Below are 26,293 nucleotides of genomic sequence, written 5' to 3' on the forward strand. Positions count from 1 at the left end.
AAACAGCTGAAAAGTGGAACGTGGATGAGTACTTTTCAACTGCTTTTTTTGATACCAGAGAAGCCGAAAGTGGCCATCTGCTTTTCTGCCCTCAAAGGGGTTGTGGACGGGGTCAGGAACCTGTAGGTTACGAACAATTTAAGTTCCTTTCTGGGGATCATAGGCTACGTAGAAACCAACAATTACGGTCCTCCGGTTGTTCCTCAAGTCGTTCGACCCTCCTCCCTGAACGTCCGAAAGGAGGAAATGAGCACCTTTTCGGTCACCGAGGCTGTTCACGCAAAACGTTTTTTTTTCTGCTTTTCTGACAGGAAAAAAACAGACGGCCTCATTTTGGCCGGCAGAGCGAACGCAGAAAAAGTAAAATCTACTTTCTTAGCTCTGGAAGCTTGAAGTAGAAAACATGCATTCCCAAAAAAATGTTCGTTCTGCTTTTGAGGTAGCAGAAAAGTCGAAGATTGCATGTTACTGAGACGTAAAATCTGTTTTCTACTACATGAAATTGATAGCAGAAGAGCCGATGGCCACGTTTCGTCCTCCGCGTCCATAAAATAAATTGGAAGCCGGCGTCCACTGCAAACAGCCAGACCTGTTTACAAGGACTTTAGACATAAAGCAGTGTTTCATACCTCAGCTCTACAAATCTACTCATCACAAAATCACAATCAATGAAAGACGATTCCAAAGGGCAACACCTCAAGGAAAACATCTTCAATTTCCTCTATTCATCCTGCAACTACAAAGGACTGCCACAAATATCTTTCCGGCCAAGAACAACTCAGTGCAACCCTTCTATAGACAACATAAAAGCTCATTCTGTGGAGTCTTTTAAGTCAGAACTTTCAGGGATAAATTTAATTCTAAGGTGGCCTAAATGAATCCAGTAGCAACCACGCGCGTGCCGTTGTTGAGTTTGCTTGCAGTATACCGGTATGACAGACAGATTTGATAATGCCCTGGGTCTGGATGGCCGGGCTGTGAAGCACTTCCGTAGCACAACATCACAACGTTTACAAAAAACTCCATTTTGCAAACTGTGTGTACATGCACATGATGAAAGACCAACTCCGCATGTCAATTATTGAACATCAAAATCGGGAAATATAAAGTTACACAAGGAAAATGTTTACATTTACAGCAAAAAATATTACGGGTCTAAAAAGAAGTGGTTTAACTCGTTATTATTTTCCAAACTGTTTGTGGGGTAGGACCTTGCAAGAGGGGAATAGTGGATTGAGCATACAAGACAATTTACAGAAGACAACGCACACGAATTTAACGTTTTCAGTGCACATGGCTTTTTTCCCAAAACATTCCTACCTTAGCAATAAAGACAGGGTTTTTTGGTAAAGCTATAACTTGAAAAGTCAGGTCATATAATGATAAAAAATCAAAGTCTTCCATATTGTGACTACATTAAAATCATCAATAAGTTATTGTTTCCTAATACATGCACATTCCAATCCATGAAAAGCTTCACAACTATTTTTACATACTAAATCATTCAATCTGCAAGTAAAACATTCTGAGGTCACCACACGCGTGCAAAAAGTAACTCCAATGGTTCACACATTCTGTCATTAAGTAAAAAGCAAATATGTTGTGTTAGTGTCAAAATACAGTAATTTTGAAACGTGTATTTAATCTCAAAATTCTAATACTGGAAGAACTAATTTAATGATTCCAAAAGTCTAAAAAGAAAATCGGGCAGACGACAAGAAGGGAAAATAGTATGCAGATAAAACTACAACCACTGAGGTGCATGTATACTGATAAACATACTCCTCTGAGGAGACAAAACACCTGTGCAAATGGAAATCAACAGCGGGTGTTTTTTGCAAGGTCACACCACCACCACAATTGCCTTTCTTTAACAAATACATTTTGAAATCATATACATGCATACATGCTTCAAGTACAAGGATTTAATATTTACAATAAGAATTTATGTGTTGTGCAAAGTAAATCAAGCCCTAAATGATAAAAATCACATGACTTAAAAAGTTACCAATATTGCTAGTTTTATTAAAATTTGTAAAAGAATTACAAAAAAAAGATAAACTACCTGTGTTACCTGTCCTGATGATCTGTTGGTCTATAAGGAGAAAGCACAGAGTCTTTGGTCACAAAAGCAAAAGGAAAACCCTTCTAACAACAAAAAAAATTAACAAACAAACAATCACACAAGCACACAAATAAAACATAAATCCAAGCCAAATCCATAAACTCAAGCAACTGTGCTAAGTGAAAGATTTTACAAGGGTATCATCTGCTTTTTCTTGAGAACTTTGCTAATAAAGAATTCTGTCCACTGTGTTGTCAGAAATACATGTACAACCAGTGCTATGAAATATCTAGAGATTTCACATGCAATACAGTGGAATTCATTTGTATAAAATATTTCATGCAAATTGGCAAGTAATAAAATTGGTCTTCTTGTGTTTCACTTTATCTTAAAATAAACTCAACCTAGAATTATGCAATAAATTTGAAAATATCTTTCCATAACATACATGTACTTCTCTGACAATAACAGAACTGGTGTTAGAACTTGCAATAATTCTAGTTGCTCCATGGCCAAAATCACCGATCATACGTTGGTTTGCAGAAGGATTTATGGCAAATAAAAATTATTACCAAGTGCATTAACTCTTATACCTGAGTAATGACAACATGGCTCTCTGGCAGGATTTGAAGCTTATCAACCAACACATAACTGACAAGTCAATGCACGTCATTCTTCACACTACAAGGAGATACTCAACAAAGAACATATAGTGCATCAATGAATTTGTGACTAATCAACATACCATATCAGCTGATTGACTCTCACAAGATTTGTCTGGGGACTGAGGTTCCTCTCCATTCAATTCATCATTTATTGATTGTGACAACAATGACTCTTCTTCAATACTACGAGAGTTTGGGTCACTACTTCTATGTGGTGACCTAGTGATACCTCTGAAGTGGCTAGGTGTTTGCTGCCCTCTGCTGGGCGAACATGAAGAGGCAGTGGGACAAAATGATTCAGGTTTGGCTGGGAAACTGCCTTCTGAGTCAGAACTGAAGAGACGTGTGTAAACATTGGAAGCTACATTTCCTTTTGAGTCTTCAGAAGATCTAATCTTTCTCTCAGATGGTGTATTTGAGGAAGACCCCTGGCAACTGTGACTTGTATTGGAGGTCTTATGTCTGATAAGAACACCGACTTGATTGCAGGAGTTCTTTTCAGTTCTCTCATTGGAACTTGAGATCTGTCTAAGTTCCACATCTTGAGATGAACTGACACTGAAGCATTGGTTAACAGAGCTTGATGAACCTTGCTCCGTTGACTCATCTCGATCACTTGGTGGATGAATTGTAAAGTCCCAATCACGTTTAACAGTAAATCCAATCCACATGAATAACCAAAAAGCCATGTATATTGTGTCAAAAATCATGCAAGCAAGAAGTCTTGCATCCTTGGAAACTTGATAAACACCAAGATATTCAATGGTTAATGGCACCTTACAAGCCACAAACACACACATAACTAATGCAGCTGCAATATTAGCAATGTATCCATTACACTTGAGAGGAAAGCTTGTTGGATTAATCGGAATACCTGTTCTTGCAGCTTTCTGTTTATATTCTGCTTCTTTGAGACGACTATACCCGTACATGTAAGTAATAACTGCCGACATGAATACTGTGATATTATTACTGAGGTAGACACCAACCAATCCGGTTGGCTTTTGAAACACAGGATCTGCTTGTATACCGTAAGTATGCCAGCCATACCAGTGAAGTTTGTACAAAAGGGAAAATCCTATAAAACCGAGTGCATACTGAATAGCATTAAGCATCAACTGTGTGCTGAAAACAAATGCAAAACCTTTATGACAAAACCAGAAGACGTCTGCATAACGAACTCCATAAAAGAATAATGGAATTACATAATTAATGTAGTTGAGTGTGACCATGTAGACTTTGAAGGGATCAACAGAGGGAATTATCTTGGACAATGTATGATTAAGGTTGGATGGAAAGAAAGAACCTGAATTATTGTGCATGGACCGAGCAAGCTGTTCAAATTCTTCCACAGTAGTCACGCCTACTAACACTTCGGAACGCCATATTGCATCTGTAAATAAACATAAAATAATCATGTAAAAAGCATATGATGTATAGCTTGTTTGTAAATTACATTACAATGGTGGCTACCTGGGATCATTTCATTAAAAATGTTGACAAAAAGTATGCTAGCCATGCATTACACATGAATAGAACAACTAAGTGAAAAGTTTCCCATCTTCAGCTTACATGTACAGCTAACAAACATTGTGCATTTTAATGCTATATCTTATAAGAGTTAAATTTGAAGTTGCTAAGTATAAAACTTAACATTTTAGTAATTATTTTCTCAGTGTGTGTGTAAGGTACACACAGACAACTGGACACTGTGGGGCAGCAACAATTATACATAATTTTCATCATTCAGATTTCTTGTGTAAATATCTAACCTTGGGAAAACCCTTTCTTATATTCTCTCTTTGTGTTCCTGTTACAAAGCATCTAACCGTTTGTGATTGTGTTAAGTCATACGCAGTCATTTTATAAGTTCAAAAGTTTTCATCTAAATTCAAAGTAATGACTGAAAACATCTGGAAAACTCACCTGAAGTTAATAAACCATATTGTATAGCTCTGGCCTGCAGAAACATCAATGGTAGTAAGAGGCAAAATGCTGAGATAAAATGAAGAGTGGCTCCGACAGGTCCTAAGTGTTTGGTCACTCTACGAATAGCCTGAAAGTACTTGACAATCTTCCGATTTGTCGACAAGCTAAAAATGTCCCCCCCAAAAAAAGAGAAAGAATGGACGGATAAGTAAACTCAAAGCTAAAGAGACACTTTGCGTTAAATTAGTCTCAACACTTCCATTTTTGGATATCATTGTTTAATATTCAAAGATTTTAATGTATGTAAGGGGTTTTGCCCTTACCCAACGTAAATATTGATAAACACTGCATGCTCAGTTCTTTTCCGAGAATTTGTGAAAAAATTCACAAGCTTACTCGGGTGGGACTCAAACCCACGACCTCTTGCTTACCGGCTCGCTGGTCTGAGTCAGGTGAAGCAGCGTACTGCGAACTATTTCAAGGCGTATTTTTGCGTTGGGTAGATGCTAATGTATATAACGGGTTTTGCCCTTACCCAACGTATATATTGATACAGTGTTTATCAATATCTACGTTGGGTAAGGGCAAAACCCATTATATACATTCAAAGATTTCATGACGAGGTATCAAAATGGCTGCTAAGTGTACATACAGTTAACCGAGAAGAGCCATATAAAGGGTCTTGTTGTCATAGGAGAGGGAACTTTGAGCAGCTGATCCATAATCATAAAAGCAGTTTACAATATAAAAATATGACCTAAATTATGTCAAACAATGCAGTTATTTATTAAAGTAAGCTTGCAGAAATAAGGAGCCCCTCGATGTCCGAGAGGCCAGAAACACTTGAAAACATCATTTTACTTGACTGTCCAAGCCAAAGCAGAGAACATGCATTTCGATGTGCTGCATGTCATTAAAGAGATCAAAATGAACACTTCAGCGAAGTAGAAAATATTACGGAAAAGACCAAAATGAAAGTTGACCAATGTGTTTACCTTGCTCTGCCATTACTGTTCTCTTTGAAAAGTCCTAGCTTGCCTTGGTCATTGGCTCTGTTTCCAACCTTGAAGATTTGAGTTGGAATGAAGAGGATGATGAGGAGAAATGCTGAGAGTATCAGCAGAATGTATAAATTCAGTTCTGCACTAGGCCTTCCTGTAAAATAAAGAAGTAAAATAAAAGATCTATATGATAAAGATCTGTGTATGTAGTTGATTGGCAGTTTAACAGATGTGAACATAGCAAAATGTTATACATGTGTACACATGGAAAAAAGTGTTAGTTGCACACGAGACTGGCCCCAGCACACACCACGTGCAAGTATCAGTTGACCGATGTAATATACATACATATGCAGGTGCATGACAGTGACACATTGAAGCATACTCCAACAATGAAAATGCAAAATCAGTGTTAGACAAACGCAACGTGGCGACATTTCCAATCATGCGCATCCACTACCTCAAATACTGCGCAAGTTCAATGCAGGTTTTTGTTAAAAAATATCAAACTATATTCTCTCTCATTTTATGGAACCAAAACTTCTGTTTTTATTCTTAACACAAAAATATATTTTACTTTTCAAGTATGCAAAACAACTAACAAGAAAAGAAATTCCGTAATCAAATCAACTGAGGAATCCTTACCTTGTGGCCACTCCAACTTGTCGTAGTGAGCGTAGTGTCTAGTAGCATCAAGACATAAGAATAAAGTCACAACTACAACAAATATGCAGTACCAGATGGACTCCAGTGAATTCAGTTTGATGGTCAGCTTATGTGAACAAACCATGACAGTGGTAGGAGGTGAAATCTGCTCCATCGTTATGACAGAACTTAGAAATTTTATTGATGATGAGACTCCAGTATTTCACTAAATGAGAGAGAGAAAAAGGTAATTAACAGTGTGTTCCTTCCTCCATGCTCTAGCAGACTGTTACAGAATATAGTTTGTATGGTGAAATTCAAATGGGATCAGACAAAGCCTTTCATATTCAGTCACGAGTTTAGAATGCACATAATGACATGAATGACGCAGAGAACAGCAAACAAGTTGTGTTTGCATATTACCACTATCCACTGTTCACCTTCAAGGCTTCAGTTCAGCTAAATGGTATGCCACAATGTACATATATATGATATGTTCGTACTAGTTATCGTCTAGTCAGTAGTAGTAGGCCTATTATGATCAACAGTGCAGGGGTTGGTGTTTCCATGCATTGAGCAAGGAACTGATCTCTGTACATGGTGTTTTTAAGTATGCAGTCCATTGGCCGAAATTTGTTTGTTAGTAAGGTTAAAGCATGTTCCTTGCTCTTTGGTCGTGGTTACGCAATACAAAATTTAGTACATGATAGTAAACGCAAGGCGTTGTTTTCCTTTTCGATCAGACGGTCATCGTCTCTCTCCATGGCCGGATTATCAACTTAAGTTTAACACCATGAAATGCATAATGATGCATCAATTTGTTAGAAGGCCGTGCCTGTGAAGAGACCTACCTCATCCGTGGGACTTAAGAGAAAATGATGATTATCCCACAAATGTGTCCTGGGTCACTGGTCATCGTCTTGATGTCATAATGTCAGTCACCATGCACTGTGTTACCATTATCAAAATTGAGACCTTGACCTGTACCGTAGCCATTCATTCGTTTTGTTTGTTCAGGCGTCACCTAGTCACCGCATGCGTCACAACCACAGTCGGGGTCCAGCGGCGTGTGGGTACCGGGTGCAGTCCATGAATGGACTGCCGAGCTCGTTGGGCCCCCAGTTTCTTTTGAAAAGGAGTTTGTTCAAATTGTTCAGCTGGAAAAAAATGGTGGGTTTGTGTAAATGTGGGAGAGAAAGGTTTTGGGGTTTCCATCCAAGGGTGGAACTGATAAAACTGCCGTTGAAAAATGATCGTAAGAACCCAATAAAAGATTAAAGAGCCAATGTCATCATTTGAAAAATGGCCGCGCTCTGCTAGGCTAGGCCATCACTGTCCCTTTGAAGTCGATTTGTGCTCTCTCCTTCTGTTATCCTTCCTCCATGGCTAGGCCATGGCCAGCTAGGCTTGACACTTTTCGATCGGAGTGGGTGGGGTGTTTTCTGTATGGAGTTATGGCTCGATTAATTGACTAGCTCACCTAAAATGACAAGAAATAGAATGATAAAGGTCAAGATAATAATTTAATATTTGCTCGGCTCGGAGAAACTCCAGCTGTGCTGGCTTGCATAAAACACGTAATCTTATACCTTCGACATGTGTTATTAACCCCTGAACTTTGATATTATACGCCCACGCTCCATCCAACCAACCCTTCCTCAAGTTAGTGTGGCGTTTCCTCCTATGGAGGCTTTGCCGACTATGATTCAGATTCAGATGCAATGTTCCACGTCACAGGGGCTTGAATTAGTGCACTACTTTCGGATGTTGAGTAGGCCTACACTGTATTAACGCGATTACTAGGGGACGTAAGCCTGCGGCATAGTGGTTCCCTGACCTGAAGATTCCAGGCCGGTACCCTGGTACTGTAGCTGTAGAAGGGTCGGATATTCCCCAGGGCTGAAAATGAATTAAAGCATGACGCATCTTGTCAGGCTCATCAGGGAAACCATGTCCCTCTACCTGTTTCGTAACACATACATGTACATGTTAAATAAAAAAATAATAAGTTGATAAACAGATGTAAAGCCATTTTTAATGCCAACTTCCATCCCCGTTTCTTCTCTCCCGTATTCTTTTCTTTTTAAAAAAAAGTGAATTTTCTATTTTTTTGCAAGTGTTCTGCCCCCACGACGGTCTTGCATGAGCAGATAGTGACTTTTGCTTGACACATTCAGTAGTAACAAGAAAAGAAATCTGTAACATTGAATGCTCATGTAGGTCATGAAATTTTATTGCTTAAAACATTATGTAATTATTACAATTAATTACATTTCCTTTACATGTAACCTGTATTTAAATTTTGAGTGACACACTACATTAAAGTTCATCATTATTTACAGGTCCTTGACAAATTTGACAAAAATATGGAAAGAACATGATTTAATTAATTTTCCTTTTGTTTTCAGTACGCATATAGCAAACAAATAAACTGATCAATCCGAGTCAAACTTCTAAGAAACCATTAAACGCTCCAGATATCCATGTAATAACATTTAACGATCCCATTCACAATGCTGTACCATTAACACTGACATGTACATTTATTGTGAATATACAAACTAAACAATAAATGTTACTTTCACGCTTCATCTTAATCTAAATATATTTACTTAGGTCTTACAGATAAAAATATTTAGCTTCGTTTAAATTTGGAACAAATAGGAAGTAAGCGGGGTTGGCAGGAATGAAGTGAGGGGAGACAATGAGTATGAATGAAGACACTGAAAGAAAAACCAGATGTTATTGTAGTTACAAGATAAAAAGCAGGTACATGTAGCTTTTCTTTTTTACTATACCTGAAATTGGACAAGGCAGATTTAAGCATGCAAGATCTGAAAGTTTATTGAAGCCAATCATTTGTAAAACTGTATATTACTTTACTAGGATCTGAGATGTCTGATTTCAGTTTCCTCATTTGCCATTTTTTTGTTTTATTTTAGTTGAAGATATCCTTCTCATTTTCCCTTCTGTTTTCCTTTGCCAATTACATGCATAGATTACAACTGTTATCACAAATCTAGTTACTTATGATACTTTTTGATACATTGGTGCAAAATTAAAGATTTTTTTGAAATTTCTATGATTTTTTAAAGCTTTTAATTATTTACATTCACCACTGGCATTACAAAGTACATAGAGTGCACCCTGGATTTATCATGGAGATGGGGAGGGCTTGGACCAGAATTTACCCATTAAAATAGTTGAGGATCCTTGCCCATTATGTCACATAAAACTTAGATTTATGGCTATGTTAGAGTTAGTAATTTGAGATGTAGCTGGATACTGCATCTTTTATTAAGGAAAATAAAACCAACTTCCCCCCTCCCCGGGTGCACCACAAAAGTTCACAGAAAAGGAATGAACAGACTTCCTCTGACAGATTTTTCAAGCAAAATATAAAAAGCAACACAAAGTAAAAGGTCAGAGGTTGCAAATGTAGTACAGGTAAATGTGATACACTATGACCCCTACCACTGCTTCATGGCCATAGAATGTGCGGAATACAAAATAGAACGGAACGTATAAAAAAGAACTTGCCAAATAAAAATGCTTAGAACATTCTTTATTTGATATTTAAATCATATATTTTAAATTTGCACATGATGAAGCTGTTAAATAACAATACAGCTTCCACCGGTCTCAGTAAGTTAATTTACCTGTTTTTTGTATCATGCATTACATAGTGACAATGAGTCTTGAACTGTCCAAGGGAGCATTCTTGTCTAAACAATACTCAAGGAATTTGTGATCCATTCAAAAAATGATCATATACATTTATAAACACATACCTCATGTTTATATGCCAAGATTATCCACAGCAATAACAAGTAAGATAATACAACAATTGTTACCTCTGGTAATGCAAGATATTTCTTGAAAAAGTGCAACATTTTCAGCATTATTTGGGTTTATAAAAAAGATTTGCGATAGCTAACTAATAACAAGTGCATCGTAACAGCAAAATCAAACCCCCCCAAAACAAGCTACAGCAACCCCCCAGGCAAATATTAACATTAAGTTCTATAACCAGATAAGATGATAGCAGGTTTATTAACAAACTGGGCTGATTGTTTGCTTATGTGGGACTTTTAAGACTGACTAAAATTTCCATATACTCACCAGCAACAAGTCATTTAAAACTACTACTGAAGAAAAAATTGTAGATTTACCATGTATGTATCATCATTTAACATATGGTGAATTTCATACACATCCGAGGAGTTGTGAATAGACTGGATCGGTAGATGAGGCAGCTGCTGATTGAAATACTGACATGAAAGCTCTTTTACTAGATTCATCTGTAACCTGAAATACAAAATAGTTCCAGGAATTATCGAAATATCTTGCAACCATTACAGCATCCTACTAGCAATAATAAGCACAGTATACCTTCTGGCCTTCATTTTATATCAAAGAATTCAATATGTTTTATTATATATATATATGCTACTAATTTATGAATTTTTCAATATCACCATAAATTAATGGAATTTGATGGCAGAAATATTTATACACATGAACATGGAATCAAAGTCCATAGCAATACCATACCTGATTAAGGAAGAAGTCACGGGCGACAATCAGGAAGTACTTCTTATCAATAGCCTCCAGACGTCCCATCCGGCCCACAATGTGAGGAAGGCTTAACAATGTCAAGGTTAAGACCACAGAAATCTTTAAGTACAATTATTGCAACATTCCGTTCATGAAGGCTGTGCTATTTATTACAATTTAGCAATGAAAGCCAACACTTAATTGCAGATGCTAGCAATTATGTTTCACCGTAAAGAATATATCCAAAAATAAATATTCACATCATCTCAGTTGGAAAGGAGATTTGTTTTATATTTGAAAGTTTGAAAACTTATGTAGCTACTGTTCTACAGAAGGTATTAATCATTCACAGATTTGCATTAAAAAACTATGTCGCATGAATACTTTCAACTGTGTGAAATTACAAGAAAAAGATACACCACAAGCTTTTTTCTTCATTTCAGTGTAGCATATGCAGGCATATGTTGAATTCCATTTAGTGCTTCTCAGGTATGAAAATAATAAAAAAAGGATACAGAGCTCTGATCCATGGATTGGCTGATGCACTGATGAAGAAACATGTCAAACTCCATACAGCCATTGCAATAGGTGTACGCTGAGTGAAGTTGGAGAGTGACAGCATAACCCAATCACGTACCCCTTGCGGTTGACCCTGACTGTGCAGACTTCCAAATACCTTCAAATTCAATATATATTAACCCTCCTTTAGTTTTACAGCACAAATATGCACGAGTGCCCACAGTTACTCTCTTGCATGTGATTTCTATACGGAACACAAACATGCACAGGTTCAGTGTGTACACAGTTGGTTGCCAGCACAAAATGGCCCAGGGTCTTTTGTGCAGTCCTCTTCACTGCAGTTGGTTTACTGCACAATTATGCACATGAAACAGTGAAGCACAGTTGTTGGGCAGCACAAAAGTGCAATCTGATATTCCTGTGAGGGACAGTTGCTGCAGTGCACAACAGGACAAAGCTGTGCTTCTTTGAGGCGTTTAACAAGTGACCCAAAGAGTGACTTCAGCATAGGAGGGTTAAAGAAACATTTACAACAGTAAAATGTGTTCATCTGTACAGGTAAAAAATCCATCCGAATAATGTAATTTGTACCTTTAATCGTTATTTTGAAAACAATAGTGGTTGTACATGTAAATGGTTGAAACAGTGATATATAATCATATTAACCTTGAAAACAACAGTGGCCATTAGTTGAGGATGTGGCTGTTGATTAGAAAGAAATTCACCGATCACTTTGTTCATCACGTCTTGTGGTGAAAAGAAATCACTGACACAGGCTGGCAGTATTTGGGCAACAGCACGAGCTTCAGATGGATAACCTTTGCGAATTCTGCAAATGAATCAGAATGCATTGGTAATTATTTTAAGTATGATAAAGCCATTTTTGAAAGTATCACAAATACCACTTTGGCTGTTTCCAAAGAAGGAAATGCAATATTTTAATAAATATCTTACCTGTCAAACAGCACTGAAATTCTTTCCATAGCCATCACCTGACTCTCGGGGTCATGTGACCTAGATGTGTCATCTGACCAGTCACTACTGCCACTTGTTTGTTTGTGTTTCTGTACGTACATACTTGTGAGTAGAAGCCCTAAAGCTGACATGGCATGGAGTGGGGAAGGCATACACAACCTATGAAAGAAGTGTCATGGTCAAATAAACATGTGGTTCTCAATCAGAACCGATTAGGATTAAAGATGTGACTGTGTGTAAACAGGACAGAAAACTACAACATAACATGCAAAGATGCACTACAGTAATCACAAGGCTCAGTGTTATAGAAAATACATTTGTCTCTTTGATGGGTACTGAAAAAAAAGACAAAGTTCATAGCTGAAAAAAAAAGAAGGGGAGTGTATATATCCTATTTAATTGCTTCTTGTTGAAGATTAACTCTCTAAAACTCTACAAATAAGGATATCAGTACCTTATATAAATTAACCCACATGGTTTTGATGTTTCTATCCGCCCCGAGCATGAAGAGCATTCCCAAGTGGCACAAGAAAGACAGATGGTTACATGTTTTCAAAGCGGGTTCCTGCATGCGTTCTGCGTGTGCGCAAAGACCATACATTAAGGAATGAATTTGTTATGCGTACTCTGTGTGCTCTGCGTCAAACACCCTATTGATCTCCATTGCAAACACGCCCATAAGGCCCTCATTTGTTCCCCTTGGAGCAGATTGGATTAAGATGCGTTCACATATCAAGGACTCTGCTTATTTTTACTCTTACTTGTCCATACTGAGTTTTGTCAGAACCTCCATCTCTTGAACAGACAACACTCCAGAAATCAGAAGTCTCTCAAATCCTCGCATGATAGCCTTGTAGACAGCTGGTGAAGTGGCTCCATCACTTACGGATGCCATGGATATGCAGCTCTTTATAAAATACATATAAAAACATTTCTGAAGTTAACACTGCAAAAAGACATCAGTTTCACGGTTGATGTTAACAAGGTATATTGAAATCTTGAAATCATTCTCACAAAAGAAACATAACACTTTTAATTAATTGCTAGAAGCACACTGGACAAAACTTCTGTAGAACCACCGAAAGGCGAATATTTCCTTTTTGAAAGAAATGACTCAGCAAATAAATGAGAAATGACATAATTACTAGTTACATGGAGCTAGAGGGAATTGTATCTGCCTACCTGCATAATGGCCCTGGTGAAATCGGTTGCTTTGATATACTCATAGTAATATTCAATCACATAGAAAGCTGCTGTTAACATAACCAATGTGTGACGCTGACTGGCAAGACTACTGCAACTGTACTCAGAAAAAAGTTAAAGTCATAAACAATGTAAAAAGGGTCACAGTGTCACAATTAAGTACAATGTAGGAAACAATTTAATAATATTAACAATGCAATCTGATGGAAAAAGTGCATAACTGTGTGCCCAAACATTTTCAATTTTTACATTGACTATTTATTCAATGAGATGATGATATTTCCTTGCAAGGGGGTGTTTAGGTAAACTTCATTTGTGACTCATAGAATGCTATACACAAGTAATACTACCTTGATTTTCAATTGTCATTATCGATTGGTTGCTCTTACCTGTATTTTTTGCAGGATGTTCCTGTACAAATATCCTGAACAGAATAAGCCATGGCTGGGGCAGTCACACTATTTTGAGCTTATTAAAATATATTATGTAGGTTATATATTTCTTATAGTGCATTTTATTCTATACTCCCTTTACCATTCACCATGTTAAAAACTCCAAGTTCTGGAAAAGGAATTCAGAGCAGAACTTACTGTGAGTTGTAGTGTAAGTTCCTGGCCACATAATCAGACACAACAGGAACAAAGACATTGATATCTTCAATTGCATCTGACTCCAGGATATAAAGGGCACCATACAATGCACCAACACGGCTTGGTAGATGGGTACTACGTAGTGTGACCTCTAGCAGCTTACTCACTTTCTCTGCAACATCCTTTTCCTATTCGAAAATATAAAATTGCATCAAACTAGCCATTTATGACGCAAACAATGCATCCACAAGGCTTTGTTCATGTAGACGGGTACTGCACAGTGCAAACTCACACTAAATGGTTCTCATTTAGAGAAGATTAAATCTTTACAAGCTCCAATCGTACACGATTCACAGTTCTTTTAAAATTTTTCAGGATTGTTTTTAATTAGAACTTATTTGGATTCTTTACTTTCAAAGACATTCTTTTTCATGAGTAATAAAATAAAGTGTTTACTGAAATAAAATAAAAAAGCAGATGCTTGTTGAAAGAAGTGATCATAATGCATCTCTGTTAAAAGATGTGGGACTGATGGAAAAATGACTGAAAGGAAAAGGTTGATTACCAGGCCCAAGACGGCAGCTGCTTTGCATATTCCTGGGACAGCGTACTGAGTAACAAGCTCATCTTCTACTGGATGATTCTTGTTCACATCTAACAGGGTGTCAAACATCCACTCATACTGAGCTCGTTGAGTGAATACATCAGAGATCACTAGGATCTGCAGCAATGGAAATACATATCAAATCAGAAGTTCATCAGAACCACAAAAATTTGCATTGACATTACCAAACAGGCAGGTTGAGTACTGGCTCTTTTCTTGTGTTCTAAAATCTTATGACCCTGCTTTGACTCATGTAAGAGCGAACTGTTTCTGGTGCTTTCCACCAGTTTTTAATCTACTTTTTTGTCTTGTATTTTTAAAATTGAAAGCCAAGCATTGAGGGAGACTTGCATTGAAGCACTGACATGGGTACCAAGCAAGAGTAAATGTTCAAACCCATTTTGACAAACTTTTCTACAGTATGTGAACAACAACATGAGAACATGGAACATACATTCAGTGCTATACTCACTGATTTGACTGTTTCACAAATGAGCATAAGTGGTGTTCGTGGAACAGTGGTTGGGGAAAGCCATTGCCCGTACAATCCTTCTAGGAACATCAGACACGAATGAACATCAAGGTTTCCTGGAATTCGGACTGGAGATGATCTGAGTGGCTTGGGAGCTTGTGTGTTCTCATCTAAGATTTCAGGATCTTCATCTGTCAGAGGTGGAAGCATGTTGTTGATGGCCCAAATGCCGTGCACGGATATCTATGGAACAGCAAGCAGGAAGAACAACCACTGAACAGTAAACATCAAGAGCTCAACCAATCAAAGACAGAAACAGTAGAATTTGGGTGAACATACTACTTTCAGCTGTCCACGGGAAAGACAAAAAAAAGAAAAAAAAAGAAAGAAAGGATCCCAACAATTACAGTGCTGCTCTAGCAAGCTGCAAATCTTTTTAATGAAAACTTACCCTCGCTAAATCAAACTGAGTATGGTCTGGCTGCTGTTCCAAATTATCCATAAAGAGATCTACCATGTTATCCAACTCACTGATGGGTCTCGATGCTGATGTATCGATCCTACAAAAGACCAAAACATACAATTACTCGAGGGACTGATTTAGAATGAATTAACCAAGTACTGAACAAAAAGACAATCTGTTAAGAGTTGGATAAGTCACATTTACATTGGATATTCCAAAATTATAACTGCATTGGTGGAGAGAAAAATCAAACCGCAAAGGATGACTTAAGATAGCCATCTCAGTACTATATCTAAGTCAAACAACTTGACATTGATAATATTTTATTGAAGGTGTTGCCATCACCAAATGCAGGCATTCTCCTGTCTGACATCCCAGATCACTTACCAGTTTTCACGATAATGCCACTCAAGAAAACTTTCCACTAATCTAACATACACAATCATGTTTGTACTAGTCATTTACTTCCTCTAATATACAAAACCTCAAAGAAGATCTCCATACCACTGATTGGTCTCCTATCAGAACTTGTGAAGATCCCAACCAAGCGTTCAATTTATTTATTGACAAATTCAACAAGAAGTTAAACAATAATATTCCTTTGAAATTAGATAAACCTACATCTAGAACTAAGTGCAATTCTACTGCTCCCTGGATAACTAAACTTCTTAAATCCATTAAAAAGAAAAATAAACTATCATCGTTATATTAATAATCCAACAACTGAATGAAAACTGAAATATAATAAGTACAAAAACATCTTAATCAATCATATACGGAATTCTAAAAAACAATAGTATGCTAATCAGTTCGAACAGGAGAAAAACAATATTCATAACACCTGGAAAGTCATCAACTCAGTTTTAAACAATACATTGCCCTCCCAGTCTATCAACAGCATTGTCCATGAAGGCAAACTAATTGGTAATCTCGAACATATTGCCAATTGTTTCAATGACTACTTTGTCAATCTAGGTCCTAATCTTGTGAAACATATTCCTTGTTGGCCGGAATCATTTATCAATTTTTGAATAATCCTAAACCAAGATCTCTGTTTTTGAAGCCAGTAGATGAGAAAGAGGTGATTCACCAAGAATCTAAAAAATAAAACTAGCACTGGCCATGATTTAATTAATTCCTCTATTATTAAAAAACTTCAAGTAGTAAGTCCATTGCTGCTATTATTAATTCAAATTCAAACTGGAATACATGTAGTTCCTGATGCACTAAAAATTGTAAAGGTAATTCCCATTTTTCAAAATGGGAATGTTAATTCTGTCATGAACTACAGGGCCATAACTCTTATGACTTGTTTGTCTAAGATCTTTTAAAAAGTGTGTACACTCGTACTATCCATTTTTTAAAATAAATATAATATCCTAACTGATTGTCAGTATGGTTTTCGAAGTCATCACTCTATTACACATGCAATTCTTTACTTTGTCGATAAAGAAACAAATGCAATAGACAACTCTGAGCACACTCTAGGGATATTCCTTTATCTTTCAAAAGCATTTGATACCATTGACCATGATATCCTGCTATATAAACTATCTCATTACAGTGTACGTAGGGTAGCCCTGGAGTGGATCAGAAGTTATCTTTCAAATAGCCAGCAATATGTTTCTGTAAGTGGCTTTAATTCAACTCCAATGACTCTAAAATGTGGGGTTCCACAGGGGTCAATATTGGGTCCGTTGCTGTTTCCAGATCTATCATAATGATTTTGTCACATCTTCCTATGTACTTTCATTCGTCTTATTTGCTGATGACTCCAGTTATTTGTTTCTAATAGCAATCTTTCAACCCTCGTTATTACAGCTAATCATGGGTTGAGATCCATTTGTAATTGGTTTGCGGTAAAAAAATTGTCTGTTAATATTTAAAAAAACCAAATTTATGTTATTTAGTACAACAGCTAATAAACTTCCAACAGACATTAAAATAAATAATGTACCCATGGAAAAGGTTGATTGGATTAAATTTCTCGGATTATATATTGACTCTAAATTAACCTGGGTCAAACAAGTAGACTACCTTTGTTAAATTATTGCAAGGAATATGGGAGTTATCAACAGAATCAACTATTTCATTCCTCCTGTAGTTTTAACAACTCTTTAAAATACTTTAATATCATCGTATCTTAGTAATGGTATTCTTGCATGGGGAGCACGCTCCCTAAGTAATCTTAATAGACTTTTCCTTTTACAATGTTCATTCTCATTATATTTGCCAAGGTGCAAATTTTCATCTGCCATTAATGCCTACATCTTTGGAAAAAAAAAAACAAATCAGATACGAAGGACTAAGATTATGGAACTCTTCGAATGAGAATCTGAAAGCCTCAAAAAATTTACAAATCTTCAAATGGAACTTCAAAAAGATCATATTGAATGATTACTATCTGTCAATAATTTGGTAATTATTGACTGTGGAATTGATTAGCTTTACCTCCTTATCTAAAATCGCCCAGGGTCCTTGTTCTTTTTCATTACTCCTCTTCTTATTTTTTATTTCAACTTAGATAATTGTCAACTGGCATACAGAGTGTCTCATCTGTCTCGAGTTTGTCTGTGTATAGTAATTAATTAATAGTAACCATGCACTGATTTTAGGGCCCACAATCATAAGCTTTGCTTTTTAGTGGGTACCTCCACTGCTCCGCCACCTGTGTCAAATATATGTTTGAAAATTGAGATCATAACTGTGGAAAAAAATGAACATGAACATGGAAATGAAGCACAAACGTTTGGTAGAATTCTAGATATTTTAAATAAACTTAAAGCTGTTCTTTCTTACTTGTTTGATGCCATCGCATCCACTTCCTTTTCTACCACCCATCTCAAAGCAAGCAGCTTCCTTCCAAGTGATGTCTCAAGAAATGGCAAGTGACGATGGCCATGTCGAGGTATATGTTGATAGGTACTATTGGTGGGATTACCTGGCTGAGGGGTAAGTAAGCTGTCCACGAGGAGGGAGGATATGGTGCGAACAGCAAGACATATAGATTGGCTATGTTCAATGTCCTCCTGGAAAAAGATGAAAGCAATTCAATGTGCATAGAAACAGTCTATATACTCAGCTGCTGAAGCAGCATGCAATTAACTAGAAGTGATGAAGGATTCTACCTCTATAGCTATTTCTTCGGGTATTACAGGAGCAGTGAAGACGCCCAACAGTCCTGCCCATGTTTCTTCAAACTGTTGCCTTGAGGTCCATCCTACACAAAAGTAAAGTATCAAATTATTAGACTTTAATCCTGTGACAAACGATCACTTGATTAAAAAATCACAACCACAGTAACAAAATCCCTGAACTTATGATTATGTGTTACTTACCAATAGTGTTTGCTCTGACAACAAATTCTTTCAGAACTTCTTTCTCTTTCAAATATTCCATGGGCAATGGGGGTATCTCTACTGACCCCTCCTTTGGGCTAGGCACCCAACCCAACTTGTATGCATAAGGAGGAGTCCTTGCATAACTATTGACCAATGGTAACCTGGCCATACTGACTACCACGTTTCCAAGTGGCTTCTTTAGGAACTGTGGAAGTTGGCAAACTGTGTTGTGTTCATCAGTGGTTGGGGTGTAATGAAGACAGAAGAGGAGTTCTGTGATCTGCTGGCAGGCTGTCTCTATTGTCCGATGTTCTGCGAAACAGAAAAACAAACATTATCAAAATCTTACGAGGATTTATGAAAAAGTTAACTCTGAGATTTTCTGTAATCAAATTGAGTCAAACTTAAATATGGTCTCTACAAATCTTACAAATATACAGTAGCACAAGTGTTGAAGTCAAGACCACCACAAGAGCAGAAACAATACCACTCATAAGTAGCAGTGCGAACAATGACAAAAATACTTCTTTTGCAATTCATTTGAATAGCTTGTGACTTGAAGTTAGACTGGAGGTTTGGTATTTGTCTTGTAATGGTCTTGTGAGGTCTTGTGATGGTCACTTGGTCACTGTCATTGTAGCAAAAAACAAGAGCACAAGATGAGTTCAATCTGCTTTGATTAAAACGAGAAGAAATATCAAATAAAGAGAATACCAGGGAGTAAATTTTGTACTGACCTCTAAGTAAGCTTTTCTGCTCTGGTGTCATATCCCATGAAGAAAAGCACTTTCTGTGTGGATTCACTGTTACAAAACAATGAGGAAACAACTTTCAACTAAATTATAAACGATTGTTGCAATGTAAACTGTATACAAATACGGATTTCAAAACAGTCCTGTTGCACTGTACATATTCTCACTCACTCTTTTTCACAATCTGATGAAGACAGCTAATGGTAGAGCATGCCCATGTCATGTTATCTGCTAAACCAATCACAGCAAAGATGTGTTGATTTTGTAGGGTAACTCCCACACATTCCAGTGCTGTCACAATCAACGAAGATGCTAAATCTGACCCCTCTGTCAATGACCAGCATGTTACCTGTAAAGATATGTATCTGTTAGCATTTTTTTTATTTTAATCGTTTTTATTCTCCAAAAACTAAATTCCTTCCTTTCACTGTACTTGAGTAAAAGCTTGGTCCAATCAACTGTTGACAATCATGGATCCAATTAAATGGAAGAAATGGCTTGTCACTAATTACTTTAACAGGTCCTGAAATTAACTCTAAAAGGTTTAGTGGTTGATGTTTGAATCTGACTTGAAATATGTTTTTTTATACCATTAAAAAAATGCTGACCACACAATGCTTACAGTGCATCTAAAATTAGTTCAAGTCAACAAACCTCAACACATGTTACAGCCAGTCTTGCAATCTCGTTTAGTGACTCAGGAGGTACAGGTATTGCTAGCAATTTCATAGCTGTCAAGTACTTGACCAGCGCTGATGCTAACTCGAAAATTCTTGCCCTCCACTCTACATTCTGTATCAAGGACATCATGTGACTTTTGTGTGTCATTTCAGAGTCAAGCCTTGAGTCAATTCTTAGAATTGTATGTTCAGCAGGCATCATGGCAATAATATTGTGGATATGACTCAAGAGAGTGGTGCAGGCAGCTTCAAGCATGGCATCCTGAGGTTTGTGCTTGCTGCTGGCTTCAACACTGTTAGGTGCAATGGTCTGTGATGATATATGGCTTGGAAGATGAAGTAATCTAGTCCGCTGTAAGCCCACAAGGATGCAGTCTTCTAGCAAAGGAAAGCTGAAGTCCTGAAAGTCAATTTAAATTTGGCAACTTTAAAACAGATTTGCGAATGACCAATATACAGACATGAATCTAGAAGTTGGGAAAAAAATGATCTCTCAAGTTGCACAGGACTTTGCACAATGACCTTTTAAATATGTATTGGTACAGATGGGAACTAAAAATCAAGAAATTGGTCAACCTGGACAAAGTGCATGACTCAGTATATTACTCAACATTCACCCATTACCTCCTCTGCCATATTTAACAAATCGTGGGCAAATTAGTGTCTCATATAAAATCCAAGCATGTGTGGAGTGTATTGAGCAATGTATGTACCTCAGTCATCATGGTTGCTATTATATCTTCAAGAGGAAGATGAGCAAGAAGAAGTGAGCATTCCCTGGCAGATGCGGTTGTTTGTCCAAAACATCCCTGCTGTACTACAGACAAGAACCACTCCTGATAAATGGACAAGAAGTTGTTTGGGTAAGAACTATGTGATGGAGTCTGTAGAGTGATAGAAAACTATTTATTGCTGAAGAAAGGAAGAGTGCCACTTGTGATGAAACACCACAAAATCTACCTTGTAAAGTACGACAACTAGGAAATTCTTGCTGTACATGCAGACCAAAATTACAAACAAATAAACAAATGCTCAGAGTCTTGATATTGACCATCATCAATTTGTATAAGCAGAATTTATCCACCAAGTCAGTGATTAAAATTGTAAGAACCTGTTTTAGTAAAGCATTTATGTCTGAGGTTATGGCCGACAACGTACTTAATTGTCATGCTATTCCTGTTATCTGGAATGGTTGACAAGGCAAGGGTCTCTACAGAAAGCACACATTTCTGTGTTTTACAAACTGAAGTAATCTGCATTCCAATGACTGCAAATCTCATCTCCCTTGAACATGTATTAGTTAATCTAACCTTATTAGGAGTAATGGAAGCAATGTCAGTATGTTGTATGTTGGATGATGGGGACTGGGTGGTGTCTTGATGTAGAATGACCGTCTTGAAACGAGTCAGAAGAGAAGCCAATCTTGGATGTCTTTTGAAACAAAAACATTAAAAAGATATGATAGGAACATGAAATTCATCTCTGCTGATAAAGCAATGGAAACCAACATTAATTTCTTATATGGTATGTATGCATTTGAGGGGTTGGAGGGTAGGTTTGTTATCAGGAGTTGGTTTTCTTTGTTCACAACAAATGTGCTTCAAAACTACCTTGAGGCCTTCAAGAAAACATTTGAGCTAAAAGACACAATCTTTGAACCAAAAATAAACGTCTCTTTGTCACTCACAATGATGTGCTTCAATTCTAAGCTGTACACAGTAGACTCATACCTCTGTGTCAGTTTGTTTGCATTCATGAAATCGTCCAGTTTTTCCAGTTGTTCTGCAGATAGCTGTGTTGTGGAGTCATCAAGTCCACCTGCCAGCAACATCTCAACTCTCCTACATGCAATGGAGTCACACAGACGAGCAACAGCTAGTTGATGCGTATTCAAAAACCGCTCAATCAGTATCGTCAAGAGGACACCTGTTTATCAACAGATATTTTACAACATTGTGAACACACAAAAAATTACGAAGTAGGCAAGCTCAATATATCACTGAAAAACTTAAAAAATGGTTAACCCCCATTCGGGGTCCGGTTCATTCCATATTTTTCTTTGATCTCTTCCCACCTTAGATCCCTTTGTTGCTCAACCATGCCTTTCATGCAGTCCCCTTTACCCCTTGCCCCTTTATCCAGCCTGCAGCCTTCTTGACCTTTCCTTTTGTCCCCTTGCATTTGTCCATGCTTGGTTTATTGCCCGTTTGCTTGTTTGTGCGGTCTCTTGTCATTTTGCCTTTGAGAGAGATTCTGCTAGGATCGAAACGTCAGGCCTTCCATATTTTGTGAGTTGTAAGTTGTTAAGTTGAATGTACTGTACAGGCTTTATAAAAAGACATGATGAAATACCTGACTGAGAAAGGTGGATTCCCTGGAGACACTGAAGGGTTAGTTTGACCAAACACGGGTCCGACAGGTGAGTAAAGCGCAAATTGACTGCACGTAGAAACAAACCACTGGCAGCAGAGTTACGATGAATTGCACTGCAACAACAATGAATAAAATAGCTATTTTACTCAGTGACAAATAGTCAATGAATTGACGGTGCTTTTGAATTTTCTTTTCATTTGTGTTGAACTGAGACTATTTTCACTTATTCTTATCATATATACTACACCAAAACAGCAAAACACTTATAATCAGTTAGATTATTCTCTAAAAATAAAACGGATCTGTGTGTTGTTTAACTTCAAACAACCTATTTAGCAATGCCTGTTCCCTCTGCTTTCAATCTGTCTCACCTGATAACATCTTGGACTGGTGGTTCATGGAAAAGTTGTATGATTTCATTGATGTGATTTACAACCAGCCATGTTAATGGCTCGGCATCAGCTTGATTCTCACACTGCAAACAGAGTAACATCAAAGCATCATCGATACATGCACCACTATTAACCTAGTTTATACCTAAAGAAACAAGTAAAAAATATATATTGGTACGGCAACACTCTGAAGAGGTGAAGTATGATAAAAAATATGAAAAAGAAATAAAATTTGACTCAAAGCTGTCATGCTTGGCCAATTTTGACTGTAATTTTCATGCACTAAAGATGTTAAGATTTTAAATACGAGTACATACCACGTAGTCACAGTACAGTATCAAACCTCCTCGCTTAATTATCTCTTCTGGACATCCTTTAGTCTGATCCAAATTTGTCTCCAGATTATCAAGGCTACCACTTGACAGGGACTTGGACAACGGTTGTCTCTTGGGGGTTTGTAAGATGACAGACCAGAAGTCCTGATCACTGTAGTTCAGAAGAAGAAGAATCTACACACACAAAAGGAAAAGGTTGACCTATTATGAAGGGCTCATTAGCAGTGTTATCTCACTGTGAAGACACAGACTGAATGCAAATGTGATCCCCCAAAAACTATGTTCTAAAAACAAGTTACCCAATGCAAAAACTTTGTTTCTTTAATGTATTCTATCCTCTCAATAAAAGTCACAATAATCATTTAAAACTGACAATCAGGGAATTTAGTTTGTAAAACCACTTATATAATAAAAATTCATGGCACCTGACACCACTGAAGTACAAGTATAGGATGAGAAACACTAAGCTTGATAAAGGCATGATTGAGCTGATCTAGTGTAAACCAACAACTTGGAGTTGAGTTCCGAATCATGCTTGTCATTGCCACGGCAACTTTCCTGAAAGCACCTGGAAATAAAGAAGAAAAAAGAACTCAAAATAAACATTTGTTACTTATTTCAATTTGCAAATTTTGCTCCTCGTATTTGTATATATTTGAAATCATTTGATGAACAATACATATGAAGAGCCCTGGCCAACTGGACCTGACACAAAAAATACCTATGTAAGAATTGGTGTGAGTTTCCCAAAATCCAATGGGATTTTCCATTCTAGTAACAAAACACTCACTTCTGTTTACCTACATTTGCATATCAGCGCACATGCGCGTCAAACCTCGCTGAAAAAGGTCGGCCAAGCCACACCCTCCGCGACCACTTTTTCCACAAATAACTGGAAGCACCCCTTATTGAATTACCCTCACTGTGGTTGAGCAAAAATGAAGGGATAAAACTATGGGACATCCCTAAAACCTCTGTCTCTAACAAGCAAATGGCACAGGTTTCCCTAACTGAGATTGAGCAACAAATGAAGGGATCAATCTTTGGGAATGAAGTTGCCCTGTGGTGAGGCCCCAACCGAAGAAGTCTTCCTCTGACCAGTGGGTGGCTTGAAGAAAGAAATACCAAAATGACAAAGGTCCATCCTGTCTGCTGTCTAGAGGCAAAATACTGGAAGGGCAAGGAGGCCAACTGAGATGGCACCCAGGCTGTTATGAAAATGTGTGTGGTCGTCATCTCAAGAGGGCGCTAACTTTGATATTGCTACCCCTCCCTTAACCCTCCTATGCTGAAGTCGCTCTTTGGGTCACTTGGTAAACACCTCAAAGAAGCACAGCTGTGTTGTGTTGTGCACTGCACCAACTGTCCCTCACAGGAATATCAGATTGCACTGCTGAAAAATCTGGATGCTTGTAGTACCGACGGGCTAGAGTCGTTTGAAGAGTAAGACCAAACACTTGGATAAGAACGAGGTTGAAGCTGTTGCGTCTAACCTGTATCTGCAATAAAAAGGTTGTCTTCCGCATGGCTGAAAATGTGCTGCTGACTTGAGGCAGTGGTGATGCCCCGGGCCTCTGTGACCAGTGGGGGTGGCCGGACGTTCAGATGACTGTGCTGCATCGAGCGCCGGGCCCCGCTGTTCCGCACGCAGCTGCACATTGGACTCCGCTGCTGTCATGTGCTCAAGTAGGCTACCGAAGGTGTACGGAACCTGCCAGGGAGAGGCCCTGTTAAGTGCTGGTCAAGGGCTCGGCACCAGGGAATTTCCACTTGTAGAACACGGCAGAGTAGACTCGGTGAAAATGACATGCTTAAGGGGCCGATCAGGCTTAGAGGAACCGTGGATTTGCCCGTAACGTGGCTCGAACCATAGATAGAACTTCCAGTCCTGTGTCAGGTTTTGGTGGTCTCCGCCATTTTTACATAGAAAATAGCGAGGTCGCGTGTAAATGTGAAACTCTATTGTATACTATATTCACACGATGTCGACTAAATGCATCGCTGAAAAAAACTAGGACGAGTCTTAGTTCTACGCAGCCTTTTATGAGGGGTCATGCAGTGAGCACGGAGGGTGTGGCTTGGGCGACCTCTTTCAACGAGTTTTGACGCACATGCGCACTGATATGCAAATGTAGGTAAACTGAGGTGAGATGTTTTCTGTAATGAAATTTCAATATAACTAATTTAGAATCCAATACAATGACTATTTGGACTGTTATATTCTTAGACATAACAATACCAGACAACTTATCATTATCCCAGAATGCAGTCATCATTAACAAGAGTAAGGCAGGTGACGTTAATCTGACTTCAATTATATGTCAAGTTGGGAGTTTTAATTTGCACATTCTGAAAGAAATGGTACTTTACTTTGTACTCAAAACATTGTGAAATCAAGAACTGTACAAGGAAATGGGTCCAGGAAAACTATGCCATCCCACATCCCAGTTTGTTGACAATATACCTGATTTGAACATGTGTGTTATGTACAGCAATAGGTGTGAGAGTTCCTGGTAGATGAAGGCCCCGTTCTGACTTTCTTGCATTGATCCTGCTAGGTTCTGGATGCCTCTGCTGATGGTAAGTCCTATTACTTGCATTAAAAATCTGAAAGTTGTAGCAGAAATATAAGGATATATACGAAAAAGGCCTTTACAATATATTTTTGGTTGTCCCTGAATATTATCATGCTATCTGTATTTTGTTCACAGCTACATCTCTTCACACACATT

The 26,293-nt window shown here is 37.8% G+C and overlaps 2 protein-coding genes across 5 annotated transcripts in view; both read right to left on the bottom strand.

The window, feature by feature from the left end:
• Positions 1 to 1,274: 1,274 nt before the first annotated feature.
• LOC110973936 (uncharacterized) lies at positions 1,275 to 7,845 on the bottom strand. 3 transcript variants are annotated; one of them, XM_022225187.2, is made up of 5 exons: positions 7,157 to 7,845; positions 6,306 to 6,343; positions 5,655 to 5,814; positions 4,657 to 4,823; positions 1,275 to 4,123 (listed from the first exon to the last, which is right to left on the bottom strand). In XM_022225187.2, exons 1-5 carry the CDS (start codon positions 7,159 to 7,161, stop codon positions 2,802 to 2,804), a joined length of 1,692 nt encoding a protein of 563 aa, XP_022080879.1. In that variant the 5' UTR covers positions 7,162 to 7,845; the 3' UTR covers positions 1,275 to 2,801. The 3 variants fall into 3 exon arrangements, with proteins under 3 accessions (XP_022080879.1, XP_022080875.1, XP_022080877.1); XM_022225183.2 differs by having other exon boundaries at positions 6,306 to 6,531; positions 7,157 to 7,843; XM_022225185.2 differs by lacking the exon at positions 7,157 to 7,845 and adding an exon at positions 7,009 to 7,134 and having other exon boundaries at positions 6,306 to 6,531.
• Positions 7,846 to 8,509: 664 nt separating this feature from the next.
• The window catches only part of LOC110973838 (huntingtin-like), a 39,052-nt gene continuing 21,268 nt past the window's right edge, over positions 8,510 to 26,293 (bottom strand). For both annotated transcript variants that reach the window (XM_022224982.2, XM_022224981.2), the window contains exons 35-59: positions 26,026 to 26,168; positions 23,987 to 24,129; positions 23,544 to 23,735; positions 23,206 to 23,309; positions 22,814 to 22,947; positions 22,192 to 22,387; positions 21,772 to 21,892; positions 21,175 to 21,297; positions 20,436 to 20,861; positions 19,953 to 20,130; positions 19,767 to 19,832; positions 19,027 to 19,341; positions 18,817 to 18,908; positions 18,488 to 18,717; positions 15,677 to 15,785; positions 15,226 to 15,468; positions 14,715 to 14,870; positions 14,150 to 14,337; positions 13,539 to 13,656; positions 13,118 to 13,263; positions 12,336 to 12,515; positions 12,048 to 12,210; positions 11,378 to 11,538; positions 10,860 to 10,950; positions 8,510 to 10,613 (exon numbers count right to left, since the gene is read on the bottom strand). In XM_022224982.2, the coding sequence (XP_022080674.2) occupies positions 10,512 to 10,613; positions 10,860 to 10,950; positions 11,378 to 11,538; positions 12,048 to 12,210; positions 12,336 to 12,515; positions 13,118 to 13,263; positions 13,539 to 13,656; positions 14,150 to 14,337; positions 14,715 to 14,870; positions 15,226 to 15,468; positions 15,677 to 15,785; positions 18,488 to 18,717; positions 18,817 to 18,908; positions 19,027 to 19,341; positions 19,767 to 19,832; positions 19,953 to 20,130; positions 20,436 to 20,861; positions 21,175 to 21,297; positions 21,772 to 21,892; positions 22,192 to 22,387; positions 22,814 to 22,947; positions 23,206 to 23,309; positions 23,544 to 23,735; positions 23,987 to 24,129; positions 26,026 to 26,168 (4,120 nt within the window). In that variant the 3' untranslated portion in view covers positions 8,510 to 10,511. The remainder of the gene's footprint in view (positions 10,614 to 10,859; positions 10,951 to 11,377; positions 11,539 to 12,047; positions 12,211 to 12,335; positions 12,516 to 13,117; positions 13,264 to 13,538; positions 13,657 to 14,149; positions 14,338 to 14,714; positions 14,871 to 15,225; positions 15,469 to 15,676; positions 15,786 to 18,487; positions 18,718 to 18,816; positions 18,909 to 19,026; positions 19,342 to 19,766; positions 19,833 to 19,952; positions 20,131 to 20,435; positions 20,862 to 21,174; positions 21,298 to 21,771; positions 21,893 to 22,191; positions 22,388 to 22,813; positions 22,948 to 23,205; positions 23,310 to 23,543; positions 23,736 to 23,986; positions 24,130 to 26,025; positions 26,169 to 26,293) is intronic.

The sequence above is a fragment of the Acanthaster planci genome, linkage group LG13, assembly GCF_054643075.1.
Source record: "Acanthaster planci isolate LZ-2023a linkage group LG13, COTS_SCS, whole genome shotgun sequence".
Taxonomy (NCBI): Eukaryota; Metazoa; Echinodermata; class Asteroidea; order Valvatida; family Acanthasteridae; genus Acanthaster; species Acanthaster planci.

Excerpts from the sequence above, each read along its gene's own strand:
- LOC110973936 (XM_022225183.2), bottom strand. The coding sequence starts at position 6,480 with ATGGAGCAGATTTCACCTCCTACCACTGTCATGGTTTGTTCACATAAG. Across the intron at positions 5,815-6,305 it reads CAAGTTGGAGTGGCCACAAG|GAAGGCCTAGTGCAGAACTG; the intron begins GTAAGGATTCCT and ends TTTATTTTACAG. Across the intron at positions 4,124-4,656 it reads ATATGGTTTATTAACTTCAG|ATGCAATATGGCGTTCCGAA; the intron begins GTGAGTTTTCCA and ends GTTTATTTACAG.